Source organism: Cannabis sativa, chromosome 6, assembly GCF_029168945.1.
Source record: "Cannabis sativa cultivar Pink pepper isolate KNU-18-1 chromosome 6, ASM2916894v1, whole genome shotgun sequence".
NCBI classification, from domain to species: Eukaryota; Viridiplantae; Streptophyta; class Magnoliopsida; order Rosales; family Cannabaceae; genus Cannabis; species Cannabis sativa.
In genome coordinates this window covers 73,317,906-73,333,407 of record NC_083606.1, presented here as the reverse complement: position 1 = coordinate 73,333,407, position 15,502 = coordinate 73,317,906, and the positions used below count along the sequence as shown (strand labels likewise).

Below are 15,502 nucleotides of genomic sequence, written 5' to 3'. Positions count from 1 at the left end.
AGAAGCTAATAGACTGACTCGTAGACTAAGATTTGTTAATACCTGAACTACGTAAAAAATCTTCCTCTTTACTTTTGCAAGTTATTATTTTTTTAGCTCTTAAATATTTAATTATTGAAAATCTCGATAAACATACAATTTTACTTATATCCATAGTTATACACGTTATTAAAGTTAATATCTATCTACATATTATCTTAATATTTTAGTGTTTGATAGTGTAGAGTGACAATTCATGTAACTATATGTAAGTTCGACACGAACATGATTCGAAAATTTAGAAGTTCGACACGATACGAAAATTATGTAAGTTGTGTTCGTAATTTATCAATTTTTTGTATCACGACTCATGTTCGTGTCATCCGATTTCGTAAGTTTGACAAGATATAAAATTTATTCGAGTTGTGTTCATATTCGAGTTTTATAATTTTTTATATCATAAGTGAGTTTATTGTTGACAAATTTTGAGTAAATTTTAAACAACACGATATGAATACTAACACAAATTGTCATCTAGTATATTATACAAATTCTCTTATATGTACCACATTTCGAACTAATATACTAATTAGATAAACACATTTTAGTTTTTTTCTAAAATAGATAACCATTAAAACACCATTAATCGATTATTATTAATATCTGGGTGATTGTCTTAAATGGTTCCAAATTGAGGTTTCATAGTTTTTCCAAACATTTTTTCCATGACCAAATGGTCATTAATGATAATAATAAATGCACATTGGTCAAAATACAAGTTTGAATAAATATTAATAACACTATTCAACCATTAAAACCTTAAAATTATTATTATTTATTTATTTGAAGATCCAAAACTGAAAACTATTCAATTTTCTCTCAACTTTTCATTTTCCCAGGAAACAAACACCAAAAGCAAAGCAAACCCAGAACAAACAAAAACTATCATAGAAAGAAAAAGGAGCAAACTTTCTCTCTTCAGACGAATTTTCCGGGAAAATGAAGGAAACCCAGATGAAGATGAGAGAGAAAGATTGTGTCTTTGACTTTCAGCCATTGAGAAAGGGAAAACCCATTTTTTGTATTGGGCTCAGCTCGGCCCATTAACCAAATTAAATGGGCCATGAAGCCCGTTTCTATCAAAAGACTCCATTTTTAAGGAAAGGGTTTAAGACTCGTATATAAAGACAGTTGCTTTCTTCTCCAAACTAAGCTTTGACTGGCTCTCTCTCTTTCTCTCTCTCTCCTTTTCCCTCCATTGAAGAAGCTTGGTAAGATCATTTCTCTCCTTCCTTTCCATTTTTTGTTTTAAATGTTTGGAATGTAAATGAATATCTATATATCTATATATGTTTTGGTTGTTTGTTTGTGGGAAGGGCTTTAAGCCTTTAACCCTAACTTCTTCAAATTTGTTGTTCTTGATTTTCTTTCATTTTCTCGGCCACCAAACAACGTAGCATTGGAAATGACCTGTGTGTTTGATAACTTCTTTACTGTAATTTTTGTAGCTTTGTGTTAATATGGATATTGATAATGAAGTTAGCAAGATGAATATAAAATCAACTGAAGATACTGGTGTTGATACTTCAATTCCAATGGACTCCCAAGACGATTCTAGTAATCAGGTTTGGTCCTTTTATGTGTTTTTTGAGTTTGAAGCTAAACCCCATTATTGAACTTGTTCAAAATTGACTAGATTTTTTTGTGTTTGGAGAGTGTCATATGACTGATTTGGGGTTTCATTTATTGTTTGGTATGAAGGTAAAAGGTAAAGAAAAGGAAGAACTTAGTGACTCAATGGGGAAACTAAACATTGATGAGGATTCATCATCTTCTCTGGGAGGAGCTTCTTCAAGTACCTTTAAGAAAAAACCAGTCATCATTATTGTTGTTGGGATGGCAGGTAAGAATACAATTTGGTTGGTGTATTGATTTATAAATCATAGAATCAATAAGAATTTTGCCCCTTGAACTTTGTCCTCTCGAATTATTAGCAATGCGAAGTATTGTTCCTCAACTTTGAAAACAGAAGTAATTTGTAGGACTTTGGTTAAGTAGCTAGCAATTTTACCTCCTGGAATATGACCACTGCCACATTATGCCTCCGATTTCGCAATGCTAAAAGTTTGGAGGGCAAAATATGACAGTGGTCATAGTTCGGTTGGTGAATTTGCTAATTATTTATTGAAGGAAAATATTTAACCTTTAGTAATAATTCAACGAGCATGATATTTTCTCGGCCAAAGATCAAGGGGTAACATACCTATTTTTTATGAATGAAGTGAAGTGAAGTGAAGGGAATAAATAACTGAAATCTTATGAGTTTGAATTTTTGATTAGGGAGTGGAAAAACAACCTTCCTTAATCGGTTGGTCTACCACACACATGTATCTAACTATAGGGGTTATGTTATTAACCTCGACCCTGCTGTGATGACACTCCCATTTGGTGCAAACATTGATATTAGAGATACCGTTCGATACAAGGAAGTCATGAAGCAATTTAATCTTGGACCTAATGGTGGAATTCTTACTTCACTTAATTTGTTTGCTACTAAGTTTGATGAGGTAAAGCATACTTAGTTGAATTTCTGTTCTAAACCTTTTTTCGGATTCTACTTTGCTTGGGATTTTAATTCTTATGATGAACTTTTTGGCTGTATTTTAGGTGGTTTCGGTTATTGAGAGACGGGCTGATGAGCTCGATTATGTACTTGTTGATACTCCTGGTCAGATTGAGATATTTACTTGGTCTGCTTCTGGTGCAATTATCACCGAAGCTTTTGCTTCTACATTTCCTACTGTGGTCACTTATGTAGTTGACACGCCCCGTTCGTCTAGCCCAGTAACTTTTATGAGTAATATGCTTTATGCCTGTAGTATACTTTACAAGACACGGTTACCCCTTGTGCTCGCGTTTAACAAGACCGATGTGGCTCAACATCAATTCGCTTTAGAGGTGCATTTGATTGATACCTTAGTTATGTTAATAAATATGATATCATAATCTGCATAACTGATAAAATAAATTGTTTTCATGCAGTGGATGGAAGATTTCGAAGCATTTCAAGCTGCGATAAATGCAGACGACTCTTACTCCTCGACTTTAACCCAAAGCCTCTCCCTTGTACTGGACGAGTTTTATAAGAACTTACGTTCTGTTGGTGTATCTGCGGTTTCTGGTGCTGGAATGGATGACTTCTTTAAGGCAATCGAAGCAAGTTCTGAAGAGTATATGGAAACTTATAAGTACTCCCTCGAACCCTTTCACTTGTTCTAATTTGACATGGCTACCGAGATTATCAAACAATTGATTTGAATTGTTATGTTGTTGTTTTTATAGGGCTGATCTTGACAAGAGACGTGCAGAGAAGCAACGGTTGGAGGAAGAGCGAAGAAAGGAGAATATGGATAAACTGAGGAAAGATATGGAGAAATCGAACGGTGAAACTGTTGTTTTAAGCACCGGTTTGAAGAACAAAGAAGAGAACAGCATCAGTAAAGGCATGATGGATGAAGAAGGCGAAGAAGAAGATGAGGATATTGAGTTATTTTCTGAAGACGAGGATGCTATCGATGAGGATGAAGATGAAGAAGAGGTTTCTCGATACTCATTTTAGTGTTGATTATCTTCGAGCCTCGATCGAGGGGAGGGATAAAGGGGCATGATTTGTTTGGAGCAAAAACTGTGTATAAGACTTTATTTGGAACAAAAAAAAACTGTGTATAGAACAACTAACTTAAGAAGATGATGATGATGATGATAATAGTGGTCTGCTCACTCTTCTGTCAAAGCTTTAATTGGCACAGTTTTTCTATTAATTTTTCAACATTACCAAAGTGCCATTTGCATTATTACAATGTTAGTTTTTGTTATACAGATGTTCTCCAATTTTGTTCATGTGTTTTTTAAAAATAATTTAGTAAATGACATTTTTGAGTACTATGTTAAATTGATACTTACAAAAATACATGCAACTTGGCATTGATTACTATGTTCATTTTTTCTTTCAAAATAAAAAAGTTATATAAAAACATAGTTAAGTTTAACATAAAAGTCAATCGACAAATTTCAAGTGTGATTATGAGTTCGGGAGACAATGTCAATGATCCACTTACATTTTAATATTTATAATATTTTTATAAGTAATAATTTTGCAACACCTATTAAAATTTATAACTTTTTTACTCTGAGGCGGATATTTACTGTGTATTATGTTAAGTTTTCATTGTTTCAAGGTTATTTTTTAGTTGTTCCATTGTTGACTTTTAATTGTTCTGTAGCATTTAAAATACTTTTGTGTTCATTTTTGATTGCTGTATTTTAAAATCTATTATGTTTATTTTTTTTTTTCTTCAATTATTCTACTAATTTTACCCTTATCATTTCACGATAATTCCTATTCTTCTCTAACCAAATTTTTTCACAAACATACACGTCAATCTCCAAATAGCACAATCTATTATGTGAGGGTGTGAGAATAATTTGGGTACAATTTAAATTAAATTTTATTTAGAGATAAATTTAATTAATGTATAAAATAAATGTATTTTTCAACTTCTTCCAATAAAAATAGTAGAAACCTAACCCTAAAATTGAGTATATAATACAATGATTACCCACCCTAAAATTGAGTATGCAGTAGGAATGTGTACTAAAATAGTTAATGGGGATGGAGACAGAACAGTACTCTCTGCCTATTACACGCCCTATTTCTATCTCTAATTGTGAAAATAACACTCGGTATTTTCGTAAAAAAATAATTAAATCCTTAAAAATGTAAAAAACAAAAACTGTGAATTCATGAAAATGTAAACTTTGTGTTATTTTGGTATTCAATATTCGAAATAATCCCTTTGATTGTCTTCATTTATTTATGGGATAGTTACATAATATATAATTCTTTGTAAATTTTTTATGATTTTTTTTTACAATTTTAGGGTATTTTATAAAAATAACACTAAAAAAACAAGAAAATTACATAAAAATAATATCAAAATAAAATAAAAAATAACATACCATTAAAAAAAAACTAACAACAAAATAATAAAAGTATAACATAAAAATACATAAAAAAAAATCGTATTTTCTGTAAATAAAATTATATAAATCATAAAAATATTTAAAATTCCGTACAACCGTATATTTCGTATTTTTTTTTTTGTTATTTTTATATATTTTTGAAATAATCCTTTGTTTCTTGGGCCCAAAGCTCGACGAATAGATTTGTCCAGCCCATACATTTTTAAGATATTTCTTTTTAATAATATAAGTAAATATTTTCAATTTATTTATAAATTAATAAATAGAAATAGAAAAAACCTAATCACAAAGGTCGAACCTTGGAATTCATCTTCTTCTGCAAGCGATTCTCCTCTCCAGAAATTCATAATCAAGGTATTCTTCTTCTTCTGTGCCCTAAAAACCAGTATGTAATACAGAAATTCTACATTATGTTGATGTTGTTACTCGGTAGATTTCCAATTGTTCTATTTGCAAACCAATCATTGAATTTTTTTTTTTTTTGGTTTTGAATTGCAATGAGCTTAGTTGGGATTTGAGTTCGATAATTTGATTGACAAGGTTAGTTCAATTCGAATTCATTACTTTTCAAGTTAATTCTCTATGGATTATTATTGTTTTTGGTTTGTGAATGTGATAGCTTTGGATTAAGCTCATTATGGTCTTGTTTTTTTTGTAATTCTGAGAATTTTTATTTTTCGTTTTTAGCGTAGTTATGAAACCAAACAATTAAGCTTCTGAGTTTCTGGAAAAATTTAGAGACACACTGTTGGAGTGTTCTTTGTCTTTTGTGGTGGAGAGGAATTGAAACGTTGAATTTAGGGTTTTTTGTAACTATTTGTAAAGCTGGAGAGGCACAGGGGAGACCGTTATGGAGATAACGACATCGATGACCAAGAATCTCACTCTTACTATGGTGGTGTTCGTAACTCAAGAGCTCCTTCTCGCTTCTCAGACGGTCCTATGAATCATTATAATCATAACCATAATCCTCGCCGTAGCCCCAACAATTTTCGGGGTCCCACACACCGTAATTTTGATAGCCCTCCGCACCGTTCTTTTCCTGGCGCCGGTGGAGGGTTCCGCCCGGTGGGAGGGGATGGAGGATTTGGGGGTGGTGGTGGAGGGTTTTCTTCGAGTTACCAGGGTCCGCCGCCTCTTTCTGGACAGAAAAGAGGGTTTCCTTTTTCTGTCCGTGAAGGTTCTCCTGGTAATGTTTGATGTCTAGTTCAACAAGTTTGAATATTTTTGAAATATTTTCATGTAATGATCCTAAACATTATAGTTATGATTAATCCTGCTATTTATTTTCTCAGAAGGATCTGATAAAGGCAATTATGCTAAACTCTTTGTTGGGTCAGTTCCGAGGACCGCCACCGAGGAAGATGTAAGTAAAGGTTATCCAGATTTGAATGATTTTATTTTGTTTGAATAAGTTATGCTTGTTCAAAGCAAGACTAGCTTGAAATATTTTTTTTTTGTTATATATTGTTGAAGAGTTTGTTTGGTGATATCACTGATGTGGGTTTTTTCACCTTCTTACAATGTGTGCTTATTTCTGTCAGATTCGCCCTTTGTTTGAAGAACACGGAAATGTGGTAGAGGTTGCTTTGATTAAAGATAAAAAAACAGGACAACAACAAGGTATGCAGATTCTTAATTTTTTTGATGTATTGGTGACAATACTATCTTATTTCAGGTCCTCTGAGAGGCTGATGGGAGCATCTGAAAGCTCATCTTTCGTCTCAGTTTCTTTTTGCAACAAGTTTCAGGCTTGTTGATTTTGCTTGCAACCTTTTTTCATGCCCATTCTCTCAAACATGAAGAAGGCAAGACATTTAGACCTAGGAAAAACTAGTTTCTGTGTAGACATTGGATTTCTGAAGAGAATTAGATTCAGTCCTTGTAGAAGTGACTGCAGGAATTGGGGCGCCTCCCAAATTTGTTTTTTGTAATGGGAGTGTGCTTACATTTTTAAGAAGTTTAGTAGTGCAACTGTTGTACAAAACCTGACTCAACCAATTACATAGTAAATCTATTTTTGAGTAGTTGAAATGTAATTTGGCAGAATTCCTTTGGTTTATTATGTCAGTGAACCTGGGACATCTTTAATTGACTTGGATGTCACATATTGATGCTGATGCAATGTTATGGATGTGAAGTTGAATTGTCTACTAGATGTATGTTAGGTTAACTGCATCAAATGATGTTAGTTCGATCGGATCCTTCTAAAATTGCGCTTTTCGTTGGGGATACTTTATGGATGTGAAGTTGAATGGTCTACTAGATGTATGTTAGGTTAATTACATCGACTGATGTTAGTTTAATTGTATCCTTCTAAAATCGTGCTTTTCGTGGGGGATACCTTTTAGTGTTACTATTATGTGCGAATGGATGTGGTAGTTTTGCTTTTGAATGAAATGTGGATAATATCACTCTTTGTAGTTGCAATGGTCTTGGGATGGTTGTTTCTCATAGTTTATGATGCCTTATGGTTGGATAGCATCAAAGTGTTGATTTGTTGGAAATTGTTACCATGTTGCATGATATGTATGGCACAACTTCCCTCAAGTGCAAGATGTCTCAATGAACCTAAGATATGTGTTGATGCAACAAAATTGTAAAGTTTGGAGCATTTTTCTTCAAGTGCAAGATATCTCAGTGAACCTGGGACTTCTTTGAATGATTTGGATATTATATATTGATGTTGATCTAATGCTGAACTTTAAATTATCTACTAGGTGTATGATAGGTTGACTACATTGAGTGATTTTTAGTTTGCTTTTACCCTCCCAAAGCACTCTTATCATGGGTTGGATAATTTTTATATTGTCTTTATATTTTAATGATTAGTTCTTAGTGAATGAGTTTAGTTGTTTTGCTTTTAAATGAGATGCGAATATATGTACTAGATGTATGGTAGGCTGACTACATAATGATTGTTTTTGCTTTTAAAAGGGATGTGAATATATCTACTAGATGTATGGTAGGTTGACTACAGTATGTGGTTGTGTTTCTCATAGCTAGTATTGTGTTCTTTCTCCATACATGGTTGGAATTGAATTGCATCAAATGTGTTTATGTTTTGAAATTGTGACCATGTTACATGGTAGATTCAAGATCTGAGAGTCTTCATTCAAGTGCGAGAAAGATGTGTTTGTTCATACTTGAAGTTCCAGTTGATAGTTTTGTTAGTTCAGAGATGCCTTTGATTGGGTCCTGTTTACTTGTACATTTAATAGAATTGTTAACTTAGGGTCCATTGTATGGGAGTTCCTTTTGCGCTTGTGTATGAATATGTGGTTGTACCTACACCACCTTGTCGTGAAATTATGCATGGGCTCTCTTGACACATTCATACACAAGCATTGATGAAATTGCACAGATTTTAGTTGTGCTCTCTTGAGTTTGTTGTTTTGCTTATCTACAAGATTGAAGGTTACCCGCGCCCTTAATTTAGTTGCCGATCTAATCGTATTTACAAGAGATAGATGTCTAGGAATTTAGTACATATATTATGCTGTAGATACGTTTTTTAATGTCAAGTCCATTAGGGGTTCTTTTGTTGTTGGAAATGTTTAGCTCACTGATATATGGCAAGAGGTAATTGCTGGTGTCTCGAGTCCTGTTGAATGCCCCTATTGGTTATATATGTATGAATTTATTTGAATTTGGTTGAAATGGAGGAAATGTTGGTTAGGCTGTCTTGCATTTTGTCTTGATGTTTTGGTGTTTCATCCTCGAGCCTCTAATATAATTATTATAAGTACTACACTCTAGTACTTGATATTGCATAGCAGAGTAGATGTTGGAAATAGCTGTTTGGCAATCCTATATATGTTGGATTTCACTTGTTAGGGTTGCTTGTGAGATAAAAATAATGAACTTTCTGGTCCTACAAAAATAGATGTTATTAGAATGTGTAAGAAATATGTGAACTTCATCCTGTAGAATAAGAATCACGTTTCCCAAATCAATGGTGCATTTATGCGAGTCACAACACTTTCATCTTAAGGTGCCAAAAAGCCAACTATTTGTGCTTCTATTATACTCTTTTTAGCATAAACATCATTTCATAAGGTTAAGGTGTATGCTTTCTTGTTATAACTGTCCTCAAAATCATCTTACAAGTACCTATTCCCTGTAAGATGAAGCAAACTGAGGCCATTGTGTATTTTATTCCCCTTGTTTCTGTTTAATGTGGCAGCATCTTCTTGTTTACTGACTTTGTTTGAGAGCCAGACTTTTTAAGTTATTTTATTTTGCTCGCTATGGTCTAATGATGTACCTGCCCGTATCCATTATTTTGCTGTCTACTTAAAGTACACTTAAGAATAGTATTTCTCTTTGTATGCAGGTTGCTGCTTTATAAAATTTGGAACATCAGAAGAAGCTGACAGGGCTATTAGAGCCTTACATAATCAACATACTCTTCCTGGGGTAAGTGATCTTAGTAATTCTTTTAATTCATTTTCCTGTACTATATTAACTTGTTTTCCCATGTTTTATGTTTCCTAGGGAGTGGGTCCTATTCAAGTTCGATATGCTGATGGCGAACGAGAGCGCCTTGGTAGTGACTTTTTCTATTCTTTATATCCTTTGACATTTTGTTATCTATATTACATATAAAATTTAAAAACCAAGGTCTTTTACTAATGGTCGGGAAATTTTTATTTAACTCTTATACACAAATAGCTGATGTTAATCCCTTTTTTATGCTAGGCGCGGTAGAATACAAATTGTTCGTGGGATCTTTGGACAAGCAAGCGACAAAAAAGGATGTTGAGGAAGTAGGTCATTTACATTTTTTTTAGTATAGTTAAAACTTGAGATTTTTGTTTTCTTGGCAAAGATATTGTTCCTGTGACATATCTCTGTGAAATGTACACTAGGCTAAATGCACTTTTTCTTAAATAAAATATGTTATATTTTATAAATTTTATTTATGAAGTTATTTTTCCTTATGCCCAAGATTATATGGTTTGAAGTCTTGAATTATGCACAGCCAATACTGTTTCCTTTTGCAGATATTCACACAATATGGTCGAGTTGAAGATGTTTATCTCATGCGTGATGAGTTGAAGCAAAGTCGCGGTATGTGCTCTTTCTCTTGCTGAATTTAATTTTATTCTGGTTTCTTTTTTGCTGTGTTACAATCTCACAAAGGGATTTCGATTTGCCGTGTCTCCTTATTCTTTTTATGGTGATAACTAATTTAATTGTTAATCATAATTGGAAATAATCGTTTCTATAACAAGTGTGTGCATTTGACATCATATTCGGATGCTCTATTCATTGTTTGGTGTTTCCTCTATGAATAATGATTCTGAATTGACTTAAGAGTCCATTTTCATTTGTCCTTTGACAAGGTTTTAGCTGCTCAGATCCTTGTGTTTGTATTTTTTTTCACTCAATATTATGTAACATCTTTTTTAACATTGAAGGATGTGGATTTGTTAAGTACTCTCAGAGGGAGATGGCATTGGCAGCTATAAATGCTCTTAATGGTACCTATACAATGAGAGTAAGTATTCACTGGAAAAACTTTAATCATATCCTGTTTACAAATTATGATTGAAAGTAAGTGATGTGTAAAAATTGTGTTCATCCCAGGGTTGCGATCAACCATTGACTGTTCGGTTTGCTGATCCTAAAAGGCCCAGGCCTGGAGATTCAAGGTTTCTTATCTTCACTTCTTTATTTTCTTTAGCTGTTAAATTCCTTTGTCAGACACTTTAAACTCTTGGATGGATCTGGAAGCTTTTCCGTTTTTCTCATTCTAACAAGGACTTTTATCATCATCTGAACCTTATAAGAACCTTGTGCTTTTTACACCTTGGTTTTCTTAAAATATGATTGATCTGGCATAATTTTTAAATTGATACTTCTTCTGCATGTTGCCAAGTAATTTCTGTATGTCTAATTCTTTTACACTTATTAGGGTTCCTGCATTTGGAGGCCCAGGTTCAGGGCCTCGATTTCAAGGTCCGGGGCCCAGGTATTTGTCTGCCTTTAACTTTTTCAGCTGAGCTTACCGTTATTTATTCTTTTTTGTTTGCTTACATACTCACTTTTACAGACCAGTACCAAATTTTGGTGACCCTATGAGGGATCGAAATGCTTGGGACCCAATGAGTCCCACAAACATGGGTCCATCATCTAATGCTAATAATTATGGCTTTGGAGGCCAGGTGCATCCAAGGTCTGCTGACATGGCTTTGCCTGTGACGGTAAGAATCATATGGTGCTATTTGTAATTTCACTTTCTGCTAATACTCGTTTTTTTTACAGTGCGGCATGTTCATGGATTTAGGAATAAAGAAATTATACTTCATTTAATTTATTTTTTCTAAGAGAGATTTCTCAAATTGTAATTCTTTTGGATTTCATTTATTTCTCTTCTAAATTCTAAGATACAAAATAGTAAACCAGTAAAATTAACATATATACTTCTGATAAGAAACTCCAATTTACTAATTATCCATGGTGGTACAGTGGATATCTGTAACTCAAATGTTTCAGTCATTGTTTAACGATGGCTTAATAATTACTTGACAATGCTTTATTTTTTCTTGCAGAATTTTAACCAGTCTATGCCACAAGTAGCTCCAGTTAGTCAACAAATATCTCCATCACAAAAACCTCTTCAATCACCTCAGCAATTGCCTCCTTCCTTTCAACTCCATTCGCAGATACCAGCTCCTTATTCACAAGCACAAACCACCGTTGCATCACTGCAGCAGCAGCACGTTGGTCAGCCACGTGCACCTTATTCTTCTGTTCAAATGCCCATGAGTCAACCACTGCCATCCCAGCAGTTGCACGGTTCAAATGGTCTGCAATCTATTCCTCAACCTCAGATCCAGCAGAGTGCCAACCCCGGCACTGTACAGCAACAACAACAACAACTTCCTCAACCTCTTCAACAATCTTCTTCTTCGCATTTAGCTCAGATGATGTCACAACAAAAGCAAGCTCTTCAAGCAAGCTTTCAGTCTTCTCGGCAGGTAGTCTCTCAGCTGCAACAGCTGATGCAACCACCAAATCAAGGTTCGATCTTGCAGCAGACTACTCAGGATATCAAGCAGCAGCAGCAGCAGCAGGTAAATTAATGAGCCTTGTGTTTATCTAGTAATAGCTTTATACAATGACGTTTCATTTTCTTACTTTCTTCGCTTTCACGGGTTGTTAGTACTCTGATCTTTGGTTCAATTCAATACCAACTTATTTACATTCTGCCAAATGTTCTGTGTTTCTTGTGGTTCCAGTGGCCTGGGAATGTTCCGCAGGCAGCGACCAGCATGGTTCCAGCTACAATATCTGTAGATGTGCCTTCATCCACATCTGCTGCTACTCCTATTCCTCCGACGAACCCTGTAAAATGTTCCTGGACAGAGCACACCTCTCCAGATGGATACAAATACTATTACAGTAGTGTCACTGGTGAAAGCAAGGTGAGAAACTAGCATCGGTTAGTGGGCTTCTTATTACCAGGTTATGTGGCTTGACTTGTTTTTCTTTTTCTTTGTTACTAAACCTTTAGTGGGAGAAACCCGAGGAGCTGATATTGTTCGAGCAACAGCAACAGCAGCAGCAGCAAAAGCCATTAGCTGTGCAGCCTCATTCCCAGTCACTTCCTCAACTTCAAACTTCCCAACAAATTTCACAAACACCGCAGATACAGCATCAAACACAGTTCCAAATGCAGCCTCAACAGCAGCTGCCACGGCCTTCTTTATCTTCGACTGTCAGTTCTTTTTCTCTTTTGTTTTTTAAGTAGCATAAGAGATTTAATAGAATTGTCATTATTACCGATTACTGACCATTAAACGTAATATTCCAGTATCAGGCTTCGGGAATGATGGGTCATCAAAATATGCAGGTAAAAAGAGCCCCCAAATCTTTCATTCCATTTTTCGGTTTTTTTAGTGTTTAGAATTCGATACCACAAATTAATTCTTAATGTGTGTGATTTCAGGGGCATCAGCAGCATGCTCAGGAGTGGATGTGGAAGAACAAACCGGCAGGTTCTTATCGATTCCCCACCGGTATTCTGATTGCACTTTCAGTATTCTCAACTATATATCTATTTTTTTCCCGAGTTCTCTATCTAACATTTAAATCCTCAGGTTCAGGAGCTTGAAGAGAGTTTGAGGTGGCACGAGAGCGAAAATGGCATGGCGGGCATAAAGTTTTGAGCTCTTTTAGCTCTTGAAATTCGACATGTAACGATAATGTTACTTAGTTCTTCTCATTATTGTTGAGCTTTTTACAGTGCAAAAATTAACCCCTACCCCTTAGTAGTGCCATTTGTAGTAACATTAGGTAATAGAAAATACAAGTTATATCTTTTCCAATTCACTTTGTAACATAAAAATAATTTGGTCATAAATATTAGATAGTTATTTAGTTCCAACATATTTTTATTTATTTATTTTTTATTTTTCAAGCAATTTAGCTCCAACAACATTGAACTATGAAATGTCTTTGATTTTCACCTATTTAAAAGATAATATTCAAATTTATTTAGTTTTTATTTCTTTTAATAATTTTCATACCAAAAACAAAATCAATGAAAAAGATAAAATAAAATTGGGAAATTACTTTTCAAAAATTAGAGGTGGACATTCAATCAAAAAAGAAAAAAAAATATGGATGAACATTTTTATTTTTTACATATTGATTCTACTAAAGAGTAACAACATTAATAATTATAGTGAGTTCTTAGGTTTGGATTCTAGAGTGGTAACAAGTAACAACTATATAGAATTATTGGGATAAAATTACAATACATCTCTATGAAAGAGATATAAGACTTTAATGTCTTAAAATAATATACTTTTGTTCTTATCGTATGGGTGTTTTTTATTTTCTGTATTTTAATTTTTTTTTTTTATATTACGTTGTATATTGTAATTGTAATAGACATAATGCTTGTTTTTAAAAAAAAATTACGATTTCGAAAATAAAATTTAAAATAATTTATTACGCGTATAAAATAAAATAACTACACATGAAACTAATTATTCATTATTTTTTTTAAATTGACAAAATACTTAAAATAATTATAATATATACCATCATATAACAAAAATACTTTATAATTGTTTGATATACCAAAAATAAAAAATGTCCGAACAAAAGTATATTACAATCATAGATGGCCCACATATATGGTATCCTATTGTTTATCACATAATAATTATTATTATTATTATTATTTTATTTTTTTTATGGAAGTTTATCACACATTTGAAATTAAAAAAAATCAGAGAACATGTATGAATATGAATAAAGGGATTTTATGCTTTAGAAATATGATTAATTAATATAGGCTTAATTTATATAATTACAATTAGATACACCCAACTTGAGCTGATATCAAGTGTAACATATAATACTATTTTATTATGGTGCATTGTAGTTATTAGTTAATAATAATTATAAATATTTGTCAACAATTGTCAAACCTATATGCATATAAAATTTGTTTATAAAATATACAAAATTAAACTAAAATACTAGTTAATAACAGAAGAGACTTGATCCATTCAATAAAATGTATCAGTCTTGTCCTATAAAAAAATTTAATTAATCAGTCAATAAAACAAATTAGTGAAATTATACAGCAGATTATTATAAATTAATAAAGCACCATGTGATTTTAAGAGTATATATATTATTTTGTATATTATAATAATATTTGAGGAATAAGTCATATATATTTATATAATTGGGGTCAGTATAACTGTATAAAAGTCATGAATATATGTTTTTAATTATTTTATTTTATTTTATTTCACTTTACAGCATATATATATAAATGTATATTATATTTGATATAAATGATTGCAAACATGATAATCATTTGTGTTCATGTTGCTCTCTTTTTAATATTCATATCATTAGAATTAAAAATATTAAACCATGCATTCAATAATTATCATTTTAACAAAAACAATCCCCTCTAATTAATTATTCTATTTATAACAAACATAAATATATAATTTTAAAAAAAGAATAAGTAGAAGAGAGACATAAAATCTTGCATATTTTCTAAAAAAATTAATATTAATTTTCTTTATTGATTATAGCTAAATACAACACACACATTATCAGTTAATCAACGTGATTAATATTGGAAATTCAATAGAGAAATAAATAATTTTTAAAAGAATGATATTTTTGAAATATCAGTTTTAAATACAATATAAAATCCAAGTTTTGAATTTTTTCTCTCCTTTTTTTCTTTTTTTTTTTTTTTTTAAAAAAAAAGCTTATTTAATGTGTTTTGAAATCTGTAATAAATTTGTCAAATTCAACCAATTTGACAAAATCAAATAACAAATTTAGAATAAGATCGTGGCTGTAGTTTTGATTTATATATATATAAATATATATATATATATATATAACATATTAACCACACAAAATAATTAAACTCATTTTCATTTATTTATATAGACATGTATATGTTGATTATTTATAATTAATTATTATA

General features: G+C 32.2%; 2 protein-coding genes across 8 annotated transcripts; both read left to right on the top strand.

The window, feature by feature from the left end:
* The first annotated feature begins 830 nt into the window (after positions 1-830).
* LOC115725533 (GPN-loop GTPase QQT2) lies at positions 831-3,818 on the top strand. Its single transcript, XM_030655093.2, has 7 exons — positions 831-1,250; positions 1,488-1,604; positions 1,741-1,882; positions 2,320-2,546; positions 2,647-2,937; positions 3,022-3,227; positions 3,322-3,818. The coding sequence occupies exons 2-7, from the start codon at positions 1,500-1,502 to the stop codon at positions 3,596-3,598; spliced, it is 1,248 nt and encodes a 415-aa protein (XP_030510953.2). The 5' UTR covers positions 831-1,250; positions 1,488-1,499; the 3' UTR covers positions 3,599-3,818.
* Positions 3,819-5,170: 1,352 nt separating this feature from the next.
* On the top strand, positions 5,171-13,417 carry LOC115724755 (flowering time control protein FCA). Of its 7 annotated transcripts, none has more exons than XM_030654092.2 (19): positions 5,171-5,376; positions 5,530-5,562; positions 5,848-6,211; positions 6,318-6,388; positions 6,567-6,645; positions 9,359-9,441; positions 9,520-9,571; positions 9,724-9,791; positions 10,029-10,095; positions 10,446-10,525; positions 10,615-10,679; positions 10,943-10,999; positions 11,081-11,231; positions 11,580-12,104; positions 12,270-12,455; positions 12,545-12,748; positions 12,845-12,883; positions 12,980-13,049; positions 13,131-13,417. In XM_030654092.2, exons 3-19 carry the CDS (start codon positions 5,965-5,967, stop codon positions 13,142-13,144), a joined length of 2,058 nt encoding a protein of 685 aa, XP_030509952.2. In that variant the 5' UTR covers positions 5,171-5,376; positions 5,530-5,562; positions 5,848-5,964; the 3' UTR covers positions 13,145-13,417. The 7 variants fall into 7 exon arrangements, with proteins under 7 accessions (XP_030509952.2, XP_030509954.2, XP_030509950.2 ...); XM_030654094.2 differs by having other exon boundaries at positions 5,256-5,376; positions 5,710-6,211; positions 12,980-13,028; XM_030654090.2 differs by having other exon boundaries at positions 5,256-5,376; positions 5,710-6,211.
* The last annotated feature ends 2,085 nt before the right edge of the window (positions 13,418-15,502 follow it).

Excerpts from the sequence above, each read along its gene's own strand:
- LOC115725533 (XM_030655093.2), top strand. The coding sequence starts at position 1,500 with ATGGATATTGATAATGAAGTTAGCAAGATGAATATAAAATCAACTGAA. Across the intron at positions 2,547-2,646 it reads TTGCTACTAAGTTTGATGAG|GTGGTTTCGGTTATTGAGAG; the intron begins GTAAAGCATACT and ends GCTGTATTTTAG. Across the intron at positions 3,228-3,321 it reads GAGTATATGGAAACTTATAA|GGCTGATCTTGACAAGAGAC; the intron begins GTACTCCCTCGA and ends TTGTTTTTATAG.
- LOC115724755 (XM_030654092.2), top strand. The coding sequence starts at position 5,965 with ATGAATCATTATAATCATAACCATAATCCTCGCCGTAGCCCCAACAAT. Across the intron at positions 11,000-11,080 it reads TTTCAAGGTCCGGGGCCCAG|ACCAGTACCAAATTTTGGTG; the intron begins GTATTTGTCTGC and ends TCACTTTTACAG. Across the intron at positions 12,456-12,544 it reads GTGTCACTGGTGAAAGCAAG|TGGGAGAAACCCGAGGAGCT; the intron begins GTGAGAAACTAG and ends CTAAACCTTTAG.